The 13,973-nt window shown below is 35.7% G+C and overlaps 2 protein-coding genes across 2 annotated transcripts; both read right to left on the bottom strand.

The window, feature by feature from the left end:
• Positions 1-798: 798 nt before the first annotated feature.
• On the bottom strand, positions 799-6,365 carry d2hgdh (D-2-hydroxyglutarate dehydrogenase). Its single transcript, XM_042718739.1, has 10 exons — positions 6,218-6,365; positions 5,280-5,582; positions 4,571-4,628; positions 4,353-4,492; positions 4,064-4,257; positions 3,630-3,798; positions 3,060-3,203; positions 2,421-2,563; positions 2,160-2,325; positions 799-1,778 (listed from the first exon to the last, which is right to left on the bottom strand). Exons 2-10 carry the CDS (start codon positions 5,578-5,580, stop codon positions 1,516-1,518), a joined length of 1,578 nt encoding a protein of 525 aa, XP_042574673.1. The 5' UTR covers positions 5,581-5,582; positions 6,218-6,365; the 3' UTR covers positions 799-1,515.
• A 292-nt stretch (positions 6,366-6,657) lies between these two features.
• On the bottom strand, positions 6,658-10,882 carry znf622 (zinc finger protein 622). The gene is made up of 7 exons (XM_042718742.1): positions 10,735-10,882; positions 8,744-9,304; positions 8,306-8,557; positions 8,065-8,227; positions 7,585-7,700; positions 7,205-7,348; positions 6,658-7,118 (listed from the first exon to the last, which is right to left on the bottom strand). The coding sequence occupies exons 2-7, from the start codon at positions 9,300-9,302 to the stop codon at positions 6,985-6,987; spliced, it is 1,368 nt and encodes a 455-aa protein (XP_042574676.1). The 5' UTR covers positions 9,303-9,304; positions 10,735-10,882; the 3' UTR covers positions 6,658-6,984.
• Between the last annotated feature and the right edge of the window lie 3,091 nt (positions 10,883-13,973).

Genomic DNA, 13,973 nt, shown 5'->3' on the forward strand with positions numbered 1-13,973 from the left:
TGCTGTGATAATGCTTTCTTTTTAGCCGTAAATTTAAAAAATGTTGCGGATTGTCATGCATCTGTCTTGCGTTTTCCTGTACAGGGAGATGAGCTTAATGAAGCCTTAGGAAAAGGTTCCCCATTGTCTGAGTCTGCTGGGAAATGACCTTCTTATCTGTGGAGATGTTTACAGGAGGTCTGCAGCCTCTCTCTGATAACCAATGCTTTTATAGCTGGTAGTACACCAGCTGAAGCTAATGAGAATGTAAATGCCAACCGATCTGCAGGCGCAAGGTCAGTTGTAGACTGCTTTAGTATCTGTCTTTAAAAATTGGCTCTGAAATAAGCTTAGATGTAGTTCCACTGCTATCTTCCAGATCTAGTTTTCTTATAGAAAGGAACAACATTTGTTTTCCATTTAGCATGATGGACAGATCCTTTATGAATTAATTTGTATGTGGCAGGGAATCAGTTTTTATGCCATTAAAAAGTCTTCAGCCGTTGTTAACCAAAATATTATTTTATTGTCTCATTGGATTGAACAGCTTTTTGTTAGTTAGGAACATTAGGCAAAATCTGGTGTATTTACATGCTGAAAAATAAAATAAATCTCATGCTGGGCTTTTATTTGAAGACTTCAGTGCTGATTTCATTCTTTTCAACCTACATTTTTAGATGGTCTTCATTTGATGTGGCTCAATAGCTTCAATGGACCATCAAACACAATTGTAAGAATAATGTCAAATTCCTTACTGTTTGCCTTTCAACAGGTAGTTCTTTCCCACACACCATTGGTTAATTTATGAGTGCTCAAAGATGCTGCAATTCCGTGTGGTTTTATTCAAAATTCACATTTTATACATTTGCCTTAACCTAAATCACTATGGTGGTAAGCCTATAATAATAATAATGCATATTTTGATCATTTGTCCATGTGTGTTTGTCATATCCATAAATAAAGGAATACCATTAAATATTAAGTGTCTGTTTAATATGGGTAATTTAATTTAGATGAAGGGTTTGTTCCAATGTAACTTTTAAGTAACTTTTGTAACATTATTTTAAAACTGATTTCAACAAGTCAAAACAACAGTGGCATAAGCTATTACATCCTCATTTTGCATATTTCCTGAATTTCATTATTGGGAGAGTTTGATGTTGTTAGCTATAGATATGCATAGGATGTAGTTGAGATTACATATAAAACACGCATATTGTTAGCGACATTTGCACTTATTATCTGTTACCACGGGCCATCAGATTAATCCGCACAGGGTAGCGGAGCCTAAGCACAACTCTACTCCGCAAGTTAATTGCAGTTTTATGCTTTAACATCTAGAGGGTTAAATATACATAGTATAGCTTAGTTTAAACTTTAAAGCATGACTTCTAAAAAACAAGACTGAACAAATTAAATACTTAAGAGTTTGATCTACTACAGTCCAATTCAATACAATGACAGTATTACAATAACACTGTGGCAAATATATAAACAGCCTTACTTTTCATATAAATCATGAACACCAAGAAACTATTAGTGTATATTGTCTGGCAGTGTTTTGTAAGGATTGAGAATGCCCTTAGGATCCAGCATGGCTTTAATGCTGCCCATGAGGGCGACAGCCTCTGAGGGTTTACTGTAGTAAATGTAGTTTCTCTTCTTCAGCCCGAGCCCATGCTCTGCGCTGATGCTGCCTTTCCATTTAGATGTCCACTCGTACACATACGGCTCAATGGCAGCCAGTAGAGCGGGGTCTTTAGAGGGAGAAGTGATGTTCAGATGAAGATTTCCATCACCTGAAAAATAAAAAAAAATGAAAACCATGAAAACTTTTGGGGTTTGGGTCTGAACACACTGTTTAAGGGTTTGTGCACATAGGTACAGAAGTTCAGAAGTTTAGTTAAATTTTTGAATGATTTTGAAAGTTGTCTTTTAAAACACTATGACTGGATGGACTGAAGCGAAAAAAACAGAATCTGTGCACAATTTCATTCATTACATGATTTTCTGAGACACCCGTCAACTATGACTGCCCAAAATCTGCAGACTGGCTATAACTTTCAGTAACTAACCTCAACTCCTCCAGACTGCAATTCGGGCCAAAAGTTCTGAGGTGTATTCTAATTTCCGACTCAAAACAGTCCAGCAATCATTCTAAGACAAAAAGGTAGCCATACCAACATGTCCATATCCCACAACATTCTTGGCCATGTCTCCAAGGTGCCCCCTCATGTCTTGGACTAGATCATAGATCTTTTCCACTGGGAGGGAAATGTCATATTTGTAGGTGTAGCCTTCATGTGTCAAAGCTTCTGTGACTCTCTCCCTCAAAGACCACAATGCCTGTGAATGACACAAGATCTTCAGCACTAGACAGAACAAATGTCAAATTCAAAATCGTGTTGAATTTTGCTGATTAACAGAAGCGAGCAGAGTGCCTTGATTTTTGTCGCCTCTGTTGCAACTGTCCCATCAGTTACTAGAGATGATGTCATGACTTCCTCAAGGAATTTGTGTAGTTTTTCTTCATCGTGGGTTGCGTTGGATCCAGCGGTCTCAATGACAATGTAAAAGGGACTTTCTGCAACACATATCATTCCAAAAAGTCCAATAAAAAAAAAGAAAAGAAATGAGGGTTATCCAACATTTTTAAAACATCTACCTACTAAAACTTGGCATGAAATGAAAATTCACACCATATTTATTTTCTAAATGCATTTTATTGATCTAATTCTGACTGATTCAGCCATGCATGTTTTTTGTTTTTTTGACTTTTGTCTTCTGGTCAATTGATAAACTTCTCTCTGGTGATATATGCTGCACTTCTCCAGTCATATACAGTCTGCTTAAACCCTGCCACTTTCTTACAATTGACCTCTAAGCTCACATTCAAATCTGCTTCCATCTAATGAATAAACACAGAACAGAACCAAGTCCCCAGTTCTATGTATTTTCTGATACTCAACCTCACTTGGATGTATGTCACAAAAGAAAAGATCTGTTACTACTTCCATCTCGACTTTAAGAACACAGATACCCATGCTTGTCTTTGAAACAGTAAAGGCACTAGTGTTCACCTGTGATGGGGTTGGTGAGTTTCAGATGCTTCTCCAGCAAGCTCATACAGGAGGCATCTAAAAACTCAAAAGCAGACAGGATTTCTCCCAGCATCCCTCTACAACACTGAAATGTTTCCAGCAGTTGCTGGAAGCTGGAGCACCCTGCAGGACACATGAGGAACTGCAATAAGTGGATGTAGCCACACATTCTGCATGAAAAGGAGACCTGAGATTTCACTGAAACGATAACATATATATTATATTAGCATCCACACCAAAAGATAATAATCTTCTGTTTATTATATATAAGTACACACTGCATTTATGTTGTCTGCTGCTTTAAATGCTCAAGCTCTTTAAAGTCTTGTGGATTCTGAGTAGTTCTCAATAGTTTAATCATTCATCATCTGGAAAAAGAATCATTCTGAAACAACAGAATTCTTCTACAACTATGGTCTAGAGTTCCCTATTCTCACAGAATTAGAATGATTATTAAAACTTTATAGTTATATTTATCAATTTGATTTGAACAGCCCGCAACACATTAACAAGTTTAAAATGTGCTTTACATTTGATGCGTCATTTTACCTAAAAAAGCTACATTGACAGCTTTAGGCTTGCGGGGGCACAGGATGGAAACTGCAGTAATGACTCCTAATGTCCCTTCTGAGCCAATGAAAAGCTGCTTGAGGTCATAACCAGTGTTGTCCTTGCGAAGTGTGGCCAAGCAGTTCAAAATCCGCCCATCTGCCAAAACCTACACATGTGAGACATAAAGAATACAACTTAAAGCCATTTCGATCCTTTGCATCATATAAAAAGAGGCTGATTTCTTCCTCTTAATGATTCAAGTCTAACACAAAAGCATGAATGTATTATTATCAAACTGTATGAGCAAGAAATCAATACTAATTTGACACTTTCATTGTCTAAGTTGAGTCAGTTCTAAGTGTTTTTTTTAATGGAACATCATCTATCAGAATGTCTGGGGTGTTCATTTCTGTTAAAGGGGAGGACCTCACCACTTCCAGGCCCAGAACTGTCCCTCGAAGCGACCCGTAGCGCAGCAGTCTGAGACCACCTGCATTTGTGGACACATTCCCTCCGATATGGCAGCTTCCCTTCGCCCCTAGATCCAGCGGCATGATGAAGTCTCTTTCCTCTAGATAGTTAGACAGGTTCTCCAACACACAGCCTGCCTGACAAGTGAGGATACCTGGAAGCCAAACAAGTATCCTTTTGTTCTTTTATATTTAAATTTGTCACTGATGATAGATGCTTCATGAAAACGAGGTGATTTAGCAAACACACCTGAGATGTTGTCGAATGTGATGACTTGCTTCATTAAAGAAGTGGAAAGGATGATCTCATCAAAAACAGGGACACTTCCTCCCACCAGACCTGTGTTTCCTCCCTGCGGACACACTGCCAGATTCCGCTCATTACAGTACCTGTGAAAAACATGGATGATTTAATAGTACAATTTTTGTAACCTTCTGTAAAAGTCAATGTGATCATGAAAAACTGACCTAAGAATCTGAGAGACCTCTTCTGTTGTTTTAGGTCTCAGAAGTACTTCACTATTACCTCAAGAAAAACACACACATTCATTAAAATACTGCTACTTTTTAATCTGAAATATTATTATTCCTAAACACTACACTTAGTTTAGTGTATATTGTATTTAGACTCTGCTGAATCTTTAGATTGTTTCCATCTTATATGTTTGCATCATATTATGTCACATAAACACATTACCATTTAAATTATTTTCGTTGTTGTCTGAAAGAAATAATGATTTCATTCAGCAAGGACACAATGAATTGATCAAAAGCGACAGTAAAGACTTCTACTTTAAACAAATATTGTTCTTTTGAATTTCCTATTCATCAAAGAACCACAAAAAAATAAAATACTTTCAACATTAATAAAAATAAGTATTTTTTATTTCTTGAATCAGGAAATCAGCATTATAAAATGATTAAATCTAATAAAAATATTAAAAGTGAAGGATCTTGTGAAACTGAAGACTGGAGTAAAGATGATGAAAATTCAGCTTTGCCATTACAGAAATAAAAAAGTTGTTTTAAATTGTAATAATATTTAACAAACTTACTGTTTGAAAATATTCCTGACCCCAAACTTTTTAACTAAAATGTGACAAACGCTCACTTACTTACAGATAAAACATACATAAAGCTTGAAAACTATTCTTTAGGAAATGCAAATTGAGTTCACCTTCCACTGTCTTAAGCCAGTCTACATTGCTGGACTTCAGCAGGTCTGGATCAGTGATGGTTCTTCCAGGCAGCAGTGTTCTAAAGAAGGCAAGGTCTTCCTGTGTGACCCTGGAGAAGGGTAAACGTGGTGGGGCAGCACCGGGGTTGCCTGGACTGGCTCCCAGCCCTCTGTTGTGCACACAGCGATGCTGAATCAGAGCTCTGTCTACAGCAGTGAGATCAGTGCTGTACTGTCGACACAGAGACCAGATATATGTGGACTTCAGAGGAATTCTTGCAAACCTCTGAAAGATCCCCATATCTATAGTGGAGAGAAGATGACACAGATTACTTACAATTCAAATTGTACTGAAGTTTACCACTCAAACAATGGGCAGATAACACAATTAGATGTACATTAACTTCAGTCTTATCGCATATGAATAAATAGTTGACACAGCGCGCCAGCAAACCTATTACAGTCACCACAGCACACAGTAATCATATTTCTAGAACAAAATACATTATCTTGAATCTGGTTATGGTAATCTGTTTACATGTTGCAGAATATTCCATAATAGTAATAATGCTGTATCAGAATATAAACCCATTACATAATGTCAGAATATAAATATGATATTACATGCTATATTGTGATATATTATTACTGTATTATATAGATTGTTATATTTATTTAAAGTAACATTAATGGTCAGTGAAGTTTGGTAAAGGCTCATAACGACAAATACTATTGACCCAAGTAACTACAAAATGCTATTGAAATAAAAACAAATAAAATACATTTCACCAGGGTTTCTGTCTGCATTTGTTACATTAAAGGGTTAACAGCTTTAATACGCCTGACATAAACATGTTGGTGCTTTGACCCGTAGTTCATTAACATTCGTTAAATTTATTCAAGATCTTGCTACAAAACATGTCAGGTGGGATACCTACTGTATCAGAAGTGTAGGGAGTTTCAGCTGGTTTCACATTATTTCCATTATTATTATCATTTTTCCTACAGCACAGGGCTGTTCAAATGTTACGATTAACTTCCTCGTGACCTTTGAGTTTTTGCAAAATGATTACAAAGTGAAACAGCGCTGTCTGTTGGAGAGGAGTATAATGGCGCACATTCATCCAGAGGGTAAGCGTTTGGTTCCTGTATTATTATTGTTTTTTTATTATTTCTACCACACACATTATAAAACAATGGCTTCATGTACGTTTTAACTGACCATGTCAAAGATTGAAATCATAGTGAAATTAATGAATGAAATCAAACTTTGATGCTCGTTATCTCATAGATTTTGAGACTTTAGCCTGGATTTCACAGAGAGGGTCACATTTTATTTTTTATTTTCTGAAACAAAAAAAAACCACCAAACATCGAGTCAGGCATTGCTTATTTTATTGATAATTTATACAGTATTATAAATCTGAAGCAGGTTTATTTATAATATGTTTCGTCTTTTACAAGGTCATTATGAACAATTTTCAAACCCTTATGTAGCATCTCATGTTGATGTTGTTAAAGCACATCATCTGGATATCTAAAGCACAATGTTGCCTTATACATTCATTTATGAAGTTCCACCTTTATTTATGACATTAACAGTAGTTCACATCTCAGCTGAATCAACACAAACACTATAATTTCAGACTACTGTTAATAATTCTGAAAAGTTGAATATCTACTGATGCTGATGCAACTAATTAGTTTAGAACATGACTTGTGCTCTGAAATGGGTCTGTTTGGTGGTGTTATTGCTCATGCCCATCTTCAGCATCCACTTGGACTTCATCCTCCGCACGTACTGCATGTCCTTCTGCTGCTGGCTCACAAAGCCTTTACCTGCAAGAGAAGACACGGTTTAAACAGTCAATGGTGCAGAAATAAAGTTAACTATCACCAGACAGCTCCTGAGAAACCTAACTTACCAAAGTCTCCTGCCCATCCAAGTGCTTTGTACTGTTTAAGGACTCGACCAACAGCCTTCTGGTTATGAGCTGGAACCAATGCCCTCTGAACACCAAACCTCTGCTTATAGTACCTCATCAGGGAGCGATGGCCAATCTTTGCACCTGTAATAAACAGCAAAAACAAAGTTTGGTTTTAATTTTGAATTAAATGCTCAAATCAGGAGAAATTTACTTTTGAGTAAAAGCCTGATGGAATCAGTAAGGTGTAATTATTCTTCAAAAGGAAATATTTCCTGGCATGCTTAATATATCATCTTAACATCAAGCCAATGTCAATAATTAAATGTCATAAAAGGGTTATACAGAAACGTGTTGTAAACACAGCTGTTCATCAGTACCTGAGGGCAAAGTGAGCTCCAGCGTCTCATCATCAAACGCTACAGTCTTTTCATCAGGCAGTTCACCATCCTTCATCTCCACATCATCTCCATCTTTAGCATCAGGATAACTGCTCCTGTATGTTTACAAGGACAGAGATTATTATTGCTCACATTTAAGATATAATTTTTGAAGCCTAGAACCTCAGTGATGGTGAACACTTTTTTCTATCTATATGTTACAACAAAAACATTTGTACACAAAAAAAAATAATAATAATCTGAATTTGTTGTATTACTGATTAATTTAATAATGTAGGTTAATGTTCATTTATTTGTACTTTTTTTAAGTCATAGAAGTTTGTTCAAATTGGTACTTAGTGTTAATACAACTTTGTGAGCATTGCTCACAGTCATTTTTTATTTAATTACAAATCATGTGATATAAAATGACAATCCAAAAAAAGAAAAAAACACCTGGTTCAGCAAATGTCTGTGTACCTGAAGTCATAGAAGTCAGCAAACTCGAGAGCGGCGTCTCCGTCTGTGAATAGTTTGCAGTGACTCTTGTCGGTCATGTGTGCCTGAACTGCTTCTGTAGTGTAGAATGACTTCCCTTTTTCATTACACCATAAGCACACCTTACCAACACCAACCTTCTCTCCTACAGAGGAACACACTGATTAATGCAAATTTATGACTAATATTTTAAAAGACAACTTCAGTTCTCTCTCTGGCTTACCTAGGTATGAAATAAATCCTCTCAGGTCCACCAGATACTCAATATCAGGGAGGAAGAAGCTGTGTGTTTTGGTCATGTGCGTCATGTTTCGGGCGAGTGAGCGCGAATGATGTCCGCAGAACAGACAGTCTGTCACTGGGATGGACCCGGGGGCCGGAGCTGCCCCAGATGTGGAGTCCTCCTCCATCTCCTCCTCCTCCTCTTCATCATCATCATCATCACCATCCATATCCTCATCTACATCCTCCCATTCTCAAAGAAAAAACAAGATTCTTAATTAGCGGTTTCAAAGCAAATCGGTCAATTCAGGATTATTTATATGGAATTTTCTACAGCAACTTCATATTATTAAACATGACAACTACAATCATGCCAAAACAGTAATTTTAAATTCAAAAACTGAAATGAAATTTGTATTTTATTGTTGATCATTCTTACCCTCCTCCTCTTCTTCTTCTTCTTCACCCTCCTCTGCTGTGATCTTCTTGGCCTGCTGCTCGAACCACTGCAGCCGAGGAGGTTTGTCCGGCCGCGCTCTGACCCGTTTCTCTGTGGGTGTGGCTTTAGAGGGGGTGTGTCTCTGCTGCTCCCTGAGTGCTTTCTGAAGCGCTTCGTTCTGTGCGTCTTTATCTAGCCCCGCCCCTTTCTCCAAATTCTTCTCATTCATTCGTTGGACAGTCTCCTGGGCGGCAGCCAAGGCTTTCCTCTCAGCGTGCAGGTGCTTACTGGACTGGATGTGATTGCTGTAAGCATTCTCAGTGGAGAATTTTTTGTTGCAGGTGGCGCAATAGGCCGAGCCGTGTCCGGCGCTCTGACTCTGCTGCTCAGACGCTGCCCGCTGTGCCAGCACTCGCTCCTGGAAGTTTTCTGCAGTGACCGGAGGCATGTCTGCAACCTTTCTCTTCAGATTATAGCGGTGCCAGTCTGTTCTATAATGTGCCCGCTGGACCTCCCCATCAGAGAACTGCACACGGCAGCTGATGCACGTGTACGACATGACTGCAGAAAAATATACAGTGATTATGAATTGTGAATTTTATGTATTATATGTTTATTTAATAATATTTTTAATTGAATATTTTCTATTTGTTTATTTCACGATTCTCTCAATAAAGCACTGTTCATTTCTATATAAAAAAATAAAATAAAATAAAACTCTTAGAGAAAACAAATGTTTTATTATTTTTCAATTAATGCAATACTTAAGTTAAAATGGAGCAAATACATTTAAAATCGAATGATTGGGGAAAGATTAGTAATAAAAATCATATGTGACCCTGGACCACAAAACCAGTCTTGAGTCGCACGGATATATTTGTAGCAATAGCCAACAATACACTGTATGGGTCAAAATTATTGATTTTTCTTTTATGCCAAAATCATTAGGATATTAAGTAAAGGTCATGTTCCATGAAGATATTATGTAAGTTTCCTACTGTAAATATCTCAAAACTTAATTTTTGAACAGTAATACACATTGCTAAGAACTTCATTTGGACAACTTCTCAATATATTAATTTTTTTGAACCCTCACATTCCAAATTTTTAAATAGTTGTATCTCAGCCAAATATTGTGCTATCCTAAAAAACCATACGTCAATGGAAAACTTATTTTATTATTCAGATTTCAGATGATGCATAAATCTCAATTTCCAAAAATTGACCCTTATGACTGGTTTTGTGGTCCAGGGTCACGTATGTACTATGTTGTAGAGACAACAGATGCCTGTATAAACACATATACAAGGTTGTGCAATTCCTAGGTGCTGAGAATAGAAAACGTTTTTCATAATTTTTTATTACTGCATTTGGATAAGTATTTAGACATTAAGGCTACTGTTGTGACAGTTTAGGGTTTGTTTGTGTAATTTTGTATTAATTTGCAAAAATGTTGCTGTTATTTTGTACATGGAAATGTCAAAAAAATACATCGAAATACTGTTTGCCCAAAATTATGTAATTAATAAACAGTGAAATAACAGCACAAAAAAGTTTTATAGCTGTTCAACTAAAATCTACAGCAAAAATACAAGAAAAAATGCATAATATTATACACAATTATTATAATTCAACACATCATTGAACTAGGTGTTTGTCCCAACTATAAAAACCCTCTTATACAGAAAATAACCATTTATATAATTGTACTGTTTGACTCAAAACCTGTATTTTACTGTATGTTACGTTAAACTGATGTTACCAGCACATCTCCGACTTCTTTAAATAAACATCGGACATCGCACACTCACATGAGAGATAAAAGCATGACGTTTTAAACAACTGACGTGAAGTCATATGTCCTTTATAGCAACATAACCATTAAACAACGTAATATTTGCGTATACCCACAACAAGAGTAATATGCGGTAAATCTCTACAGAATTACTTCAATATATTTAATTTTCTTATATGAGAAAGTGTGATCTTACTTGGTTTATTTGATCCTTCCTAGCACTAGCCTCACAGCACTGACAACACGAGGATTGTGAAACAACCTTTGATCCCGAACAGAATTACGCTCGCGCACACTGCGCCGCCCTGCGGTATGGAGGACAAACCACGTCTTCTGGGTAACACCATCTTTCGTGTAAATGTCAAAATTATTTGATTAGACATTAGATGGTTTTCTGCTTCGGTAAAAATTACTTAGAATAAACATTTGTACTTCATAAAAAATTACAATAGCATGTTTTCACTATGTAGGCTATGTTTTTAATTAAACGCTTAATGTCTTTTTTTTAGCTATCTATTTATTTATTTGAATTATAATGTGTGTTTTACTCTGCAGCTCGGAGAAATGCTTCACAAATCTACTCACTAATGTACAGATATACAAAATGATAACCTTCTGTGACAGTAAACCACTTTAGTGCAGGTTTAAGATTGGATGTAGTAGGCTAATTTAATATTGACCAAATAAAAACCCTGTATTTGTTGACCACTTTTCTGAATATCAGAGGGAATATATTAATTTGGGTCCTTTAAAATTGGTAAAGCCCTCATGGTAATAAATAAGACTTCAGCCTTAACCAGATATAATTACATTTGAAAAAAAAAAAAATAATAATAATAATCTTGAAAATTTCAGTCACTAATGGCACTATTTCCTATGAATGAGCCAATGCCACCAAATACATGCAATAAAAAGATGAAAGACATGATCCATAATATCAATACTACACGTAGGCCTATTTAATTAATATGGGTGAGCCATATGAATGAAAAATAAAAATAAAAATCAAACAAACTGTAATACTCTTTACTGTTTGAAATAATGTTCTTTTTAGTCAAACTGCATATCTGCTTCCTGAAGGCTGAAGCTTTTGTTCTCCCCTACATTACAAAAGGTCATTTAGGAGATAATGAACATTCCTGTAAAACTGTTGTGAACAAATATTGTGCCCTTGTGTAGTCCACTTTAAACATGATTCAGAGCTCATGGACATCTGAGGAATGAATTCAAAGCGCTTTTTAAGAATTAATTGTGAGCCATTGCAGTGTGTTTCACAGTATACACCTCACACTGGTAAATCCGCATGAAGGGGACATTTCATTCAGCACTTTCTTTTTCATCACGAGAGTCATGTATAATCTGAATATTTCTATACCTCAGGGACATCACAACCTTGGAGAATTGATAGCATTAATGCTGTTTGTATGAGTTCTCGCTGGCACCCCTCAATTGAAATTAATTGCAGCCCAAGGGTCACTGTTTCACCGCATTAATTAATATTCACACTCTTCCCTTGAAGAACAGCAGTGGCGATTTATAACAGCCGTACCCTCTTCTCTCCAGCCACATGAGAGGGGCACTTCCTGTCAGAGAGATTGATGTCGGTGCCGTACACCGAGTTCTCTGGGGACAAGAGAGAGGATGAAACTAGAAACCTCTGACAGAGGAGACCTCACCAGCACAGCCAGATAAATATCCTCAGAACATGCACACCATCATGTTCTGAAGCATCAAACGCTTTTAATAATTATGATTTCTAAAAACAAGCTTCTATTACTCCTTTACTGCATTTATTAGATCAAAAGGTAACATTGAAAAAAATATTTGTATCATTTAAAATAACTTTTTGACATTTATTTGAAAATGTATTCATGTGATGAGAAGCTGATTTGCTGCTTAAGAAACATTTATTTTTATTATGTTGAAAATGACTTTGCTGTGTAATTATTTTTGTAGAAGCCATGAATAGGAGCAAAAGAGCATTTACATTTTTAACCATGTTAAAGTCTGAATGAATTAATTCACGGATCTTTTCAATAATAAAATGCTATAAAATGCAAATTGGAATCTGAAAACAAAAAAAACATAGTTTAAAAATGGTTATAATCAGTGTAAGATGAGAATGTACAGTAAATACCCGTAAGTTGACTGGGAAAAAAATTAAATGCTAAAAATAAAATAAAATGTCCCATTAACTGCAGATGTACAGAACTGTTCAAAAGTGTGGGGTATGTTTATTTATTTGTTTGTTTGTTTTTTAAATACATTAATACTTTACTTCAACAAGGATGCATTAAATCGATCAAAACTGAAAGCAAAGACATTTAAAGTATTTCTTTATCAAACAAATGTTCTTTTGAAATTACTATTCATCAAATGATCATGACAAAAATCTATATTTCCACAAAAATATTACGCAGCACAACTGTTTTCAACATTGATAACAATATGAACTTCAGCAATAAATAAATAATCAGCATATTAAAATGATTTCTGAAGGATCATGTGACACTGAATACGGCTGGAATGTTGCTGAAAACTTTGCCATCATAAGAATAAATTACTTTTTAAAAATACATTAGATTATATAGCTATTAGCTATTTTAATAATACTTCACAATATAAATGTTTTAATGATTTTCTGATCAAGTAATGCAGTGAAATGTGAGCATAAGAGACTTTAAATAAACTTAAAAATGGTAGTTTACAAAAGCAGGTGGAGTGAACACGACACATAAAAAGAACTCACACATTTCAAAATAAACTTTTAATAATAAATTAAGAGCTGGGAGAGCAGAAAGTCTTGGTAAAAGGGGTTATGTTATTTTATTAGTCTTAAATTTGTATCTACAATGAAGGGACAAGCAACAAAAATAAGCAACAACTCCATGAAAAAAGAAACCAAACAGAGAGAGAGAGAAAAAAAACATTATTGAAGCACTTTTTCCATCCTTTTTTAATAAGCAACTTTTAAATCTAAAAGAAACTTTACAATATAAAGAAACATACAAAGAACATCTTAATTTACTACACAAGACAGAAAGAGTCCCTAAGACAAGGATCCGAACTACCCTAAACATAAAATACAAAGCAAACCCCGAAGACAGACTGCTTTATAATCAATACTGCTTTTCATTTGTCAGAAAGAACAACAGTGGAGGACAATATTTTTTCTTTCCCACATCTGAAGCCCCTTCCGCAACTCGTCTCCTCGCTAATGTTACAGTATCGTACAGCGTCACAATAGAATTACAGAGATGGCCAACGACGTGAGTGGTTTACATACAGAGGACTGGCTGAGAAGAAGAGACCGCAGCCTATAAAACACTCTCATCTCAAGAGATCTCTTCATTTTATTACCTTTATTTTTTTTTAAATCCCTACAAGTTTTTAAACCTTTTTTTGTTTTTGCTTTTTAAATTTAAACAGATAAAA

Source organism: Cyprinus carpio, chromosome B2, assembly GCF_018340385.1.
Source record: "Cyprinus carpio isolate SPL01 chromosome B2, ASM1834038v1, whole genome shotgun sequence".
NCBI lineage: Eukaryota > Metazoa > Chordata > Actinopteri > Cypriniformes > Cyprinidae > Cyprinus > Cyprinus carpio.

What these genes read in the sequence shown, in the direction of transcription:
- d2hgdh (XM_042718739.1), bottom strand. Translation starts at nt 5,580, where the DNA reads ATGGGGATCTTTCAGAGGTTTGCAAGAATTCCTCTGAAGTCCACATAT. An exon ending in CTGGCTTAAGACAGTGGAAG is followed by an intron (nt 4,629 to 5,279) that starts GTGAACTCAATT and finishes GTTTTTCTTGAG; the next exon opens with GTAATAGTGAAGTACTTCTG. An exon ending in TGTGGGATATGGACATGTTG is followed by an intron (nt 1,779 to 2,159) that starts GTATGGCTACCT and finishes TTTATTTTTCAG; the next exon opens with GTGATGGAAATCTTCATCTG.
- znf622 (XM_042718742.1), bottom strand. Translation starts at nt 9,302, where the DNA reads ATGTCGTACACGTGCATCAGCTGCCGTGTGCAGTTCTCTGATGGGGAG. An exon ending in AGAAGAAGAAGAGGAGGAGG is followed by an intron (nt 8,558 to 8,743) that starts GTAAGAATGATC and finishes TTTTTCTTTGAG; the next exon opens with AATGGGAGGATGTAGATGAG. An exon ending in TGGATGGGCAGGAGACTTTG is followed by an intron (nt 7,119 to 7,204) that starts GTAAGTTAGGTT and finishes CTTCTCTTGCAG; the next exon opens with GTAAAGGCTTTGTGAGCCAG.